The following is a 3,010-nucleotide window of genomic DNA, read 5'->3' as shown; positions in this document are numbered from 1 at the left end:
TTGGAAGGACAATAATTTTGATAGAGCGTAAGTTGGAAGCATACAGGAAAAAATATTAAGGAGATGAGTGCTAGTTTCTTAAGTTTTACTCTGAGCTTTATTGGGAGGGATGATAATAGTGCAGCGCATCTTTGTGCAAAGAGAGCGAGGAGTCCAGATGTAGATGCTTATGGCTTAATTACACCCCCGCCCCCTCTTTCTTGCTGAAACTCTTCAGCGGGATTGTAATTCTGATATTTGATCCATAAAGCTCATTGAATCGCAAAAAGAAAAAGGCGCCTGTAGTTTGGTTGCTCTTCAGATGAGTTCGCATGTGTGCCGACAAAAAAAATCAGCTCGCGATTAACATTTTAAAAATTGCTCTTAAACCGTCAAGGATTTGAAAAGTTGTTCTGTGTGAAAACTGAAAAGGCGTTATCTCGTTGTGCATTTCCATCATTCCGAGGAACAGTTTGACTTTTGTAAACGAAAATATGCTCTATGCCACTCAACGAGTACTGCACTGTTTTCGAAATGCTCTTAAATCATAAATACAATCGAGAAAATACATTGACCAAGAGTTTACAAGCTAGCACGGCCAACACAAATCGCGGGCTCGTGGGAAACTAAGCTCCAGTAAGCCCAATTGCAAACATAATAATAAGATTGATAAGCCAACACTTGAACAGATATGCATGCGTACGTGCCAAGACTTTATGTTATGCATACTGTACGTACGATAGACAATCTTATTTTGATGACATTTATACAGATATTACTGTAATTTATTTAAGCGCATGCATTGATGCAGGTGCAATATAATGCCCTCTTACCGTGTGGAACAGATAGATTGACGCGCAGGCGCTAGAGTCCAGGAACGGGCACCCTCAGGACAGGGCGCAGCGGGAGGTCGGCCTTCCGGCGCGCCGCGAGGCCAAACACCTCGGCCATGTCGAGCTCGCCCGCCGCACCCGGCAAGACCTCCCAGTCGAAGTGAAACAGCAGGCTCGCGAGCGTGAGCTCGATGATGGCGAGGCCGAACGCCATCCCCGGGCACATCCTCCGGCCGGAGCCGAATGGCAGGAAGGAGAAGTCGTTGCCCCTGAAGTCCACGGCGCCCTCGCCCTCGAACCGCTCCGGCCGGAACTCCTCCGGCGCGTCGGGCCAGTACCGCTCGTCGCGGGCTATCGCCCATGCGTTGACGAACACCTGCGTTCCTCGCGGCACGTCGTAGCCGAGCACCTGGCATGGCTCCCGGCACTCCCGCGGGATGAGCAGCGGCGTGGGCGCGTGCAGCCGCAGCGCCTCCCGGATGACCAGGTGCAGGTACGGGAGCTCGCCAAGGGCGTGCTCCTCTACGCTGCCGCGGGCCTCCAAAGCTCGCCGCACCTCAGCCGTGGCCTTCCGCATCGCCTCTGGGTTCCTCATCAGCTCTGCCATCGCCCACTCTATGACTGTCGTCTCGCTGCCGGCGCTGAATATGTCCTGCATGCGCGCGCCAACCAATTACAGTTGCATAGTATTTGAGGATGCATGGGAGCTTCTGGTCTAGCTAGTTAAAGAGTCTCTAGCTACTTACGAAGATGATGTTTTTCACGGCGTCCATGTCGAGCCTGCCCTCCTTGTGCATGCTTAGCAGCACATCCACCAGGTGATGGTCCTTGTTCTCGCCTCCGCCACCTTCAGTCGTCCTCTCGAGCCGCTCTCGGATGATGGTGTCGAGGATGCCATTCCCGGTAGCGCGGATCTCCTTGGCGCGGCGCAAGCCCCCGCTGAGCCAGCCGGCAAGCCGGGACGACGGCCACAGGTCCGCCGGGTTGAACCCCGCGGCGAGCTTCTGGGAGTGGTGGAGCGCGCGGATGAACTCCTCGCGCTGCTTGAACCTGTAGTCACCCATGACGGCGCGGACCGTGATGTTGGAGACCACCACGGAGAGGCACGCGTGCAGCTCCACGGGGCGCGCGGCCGCCGCGGCGTCGGCGACATCGTGGAGCATGGCGGCGACTTCCTCCTCGCGGATGGCGCGGAAGGACAGGACCCGCCCCGGCGACAAGAGCTCCAGGACGGCGATCTTCCGGAGCTGCCGCCAGTGGTCGCCGTAGGGCGCGAACACGATGTCCCGGCCGCCGTTGGTGAGCACGCTCATGGTGGAGTTGAGGGGCCGCGTCGCGAACAGCATGTCGTGGGTCTTCATCACCTCGCGGGCGGCCTCCGGGGACGACACTACCAGCGTGGGCACCTCCCCGAGCCGGAGGAGCATCACCGGCCCGTGGCGCCGCGCTAGGTCGCGCATCGCGCGGTGGGGGAGCTGCCCGATGAGGTGGTGCAGGCTGCCGATCACCGGCAGCCGCCACGGCCCCGGCGCCTCGTTCGATGCCGACCACCTGCGCGCGCGCCTGGAAAGAAGCACGATACACAAGGATACCAGAGCTAAGCCGAGGTAGACGGCCTCCATTTGCATTCTGTACAGTGAAGCCACCGTTGCAGGCACATGCATTGGTTGCTTGCTTTGCAACGGTTCTTAGCCAAGCCCTACACAACTTTGTGCTTAGAATGCGCGGCGTGGCCATGCTTTTATACTGAGTGACTCACCCATTGTTGGACCTATGAATGAATGCGCGTGCGCTGTCCCGTACTTATGAATGCGCGCCGTCGAGCTTTGCTACACACACAGACGAGCTTTGCTACACGCACGGACACATGACAACGGGCTTTTAGGCTGGTCACAATGGGCAGGAACATAAGCTAGTAACCTACACAGTTTTCTAGACTATGTTACTACCTTCATAGTGGGTAGGAACATGTAGGTAGCGTCATGCAGCGATGTATTTATTAGGATATAGACTCCTTGTTTCTTGGAGTGTGTGATGTTCCGGTAACTTAGCTAGTTACCACAAGTACCTCTCTCTTCATTTAATATGTGCCACATAAGCAAACTTGTATTGGAGTGTGTGATGTTACTCCTAAGTTCCTGCCCATTGTGACCTTACGGGGAAGATTAGCTGGATCCTTTTGATTGAAAGAAAGAATG

The 3,010-nt window shown here is 55.4% G+C and overlaps 1 protein-coding gene across 2 annotated transcripts in view; it reads right to left on the bottom strand.

Annotated features, from left to right (window-relative positions):
- Positions 1-505: 505 nt before the first annotated feature.
- The window catches only part of LOC123099144 (dolabradiene monooxygenase-like), a 13,564-nt gene continuing 11,059 nt past the window's right edge, over positions 506-3,010 (bottom strand). The window contains exons 2-3 of one of the 2 annotated variants that reach the window (XM_044521289.1): positions 1,559-2,375; positions 506-1,464 (exon numbers count right to left, since the gene is read on the bottom strand). In XM_044521289.1, the coding sequence (XP_044377224.1) occupies positions 844-1,464; positions 1,559-2,375 (1,438 nt within the window). In that variant the 3' untranslated portion in view covers positions 506-843. Of the gene's footprint in view, positions 1,465-1,558; positions 2,942-3,010 lie in introns of those variants that run through there. The other variant, XM_044521288.1, reaches the window with a different exon arrangement.

The sequence above is a fragment of the Triticum aestivum genome, chromosome 4D, assembly GCF_018294505.1.
Source record: "Triticum aestivum cultivar Chinese Spring chromosome 4D, IWGSC CS RefSeq v2.1, whole genome shotgun sequence".
Lineage (NCBI taxonomy): Eukaryota > Viridiplantae > Streptophyta > Magnoliopsida > Poales > Poaceae > Triticum > Triticum aestivum.
Note: the sequence above shows the minus strand (reverse complement) of the source record. Positions and strands in the feature narration are given on the sequence as shown.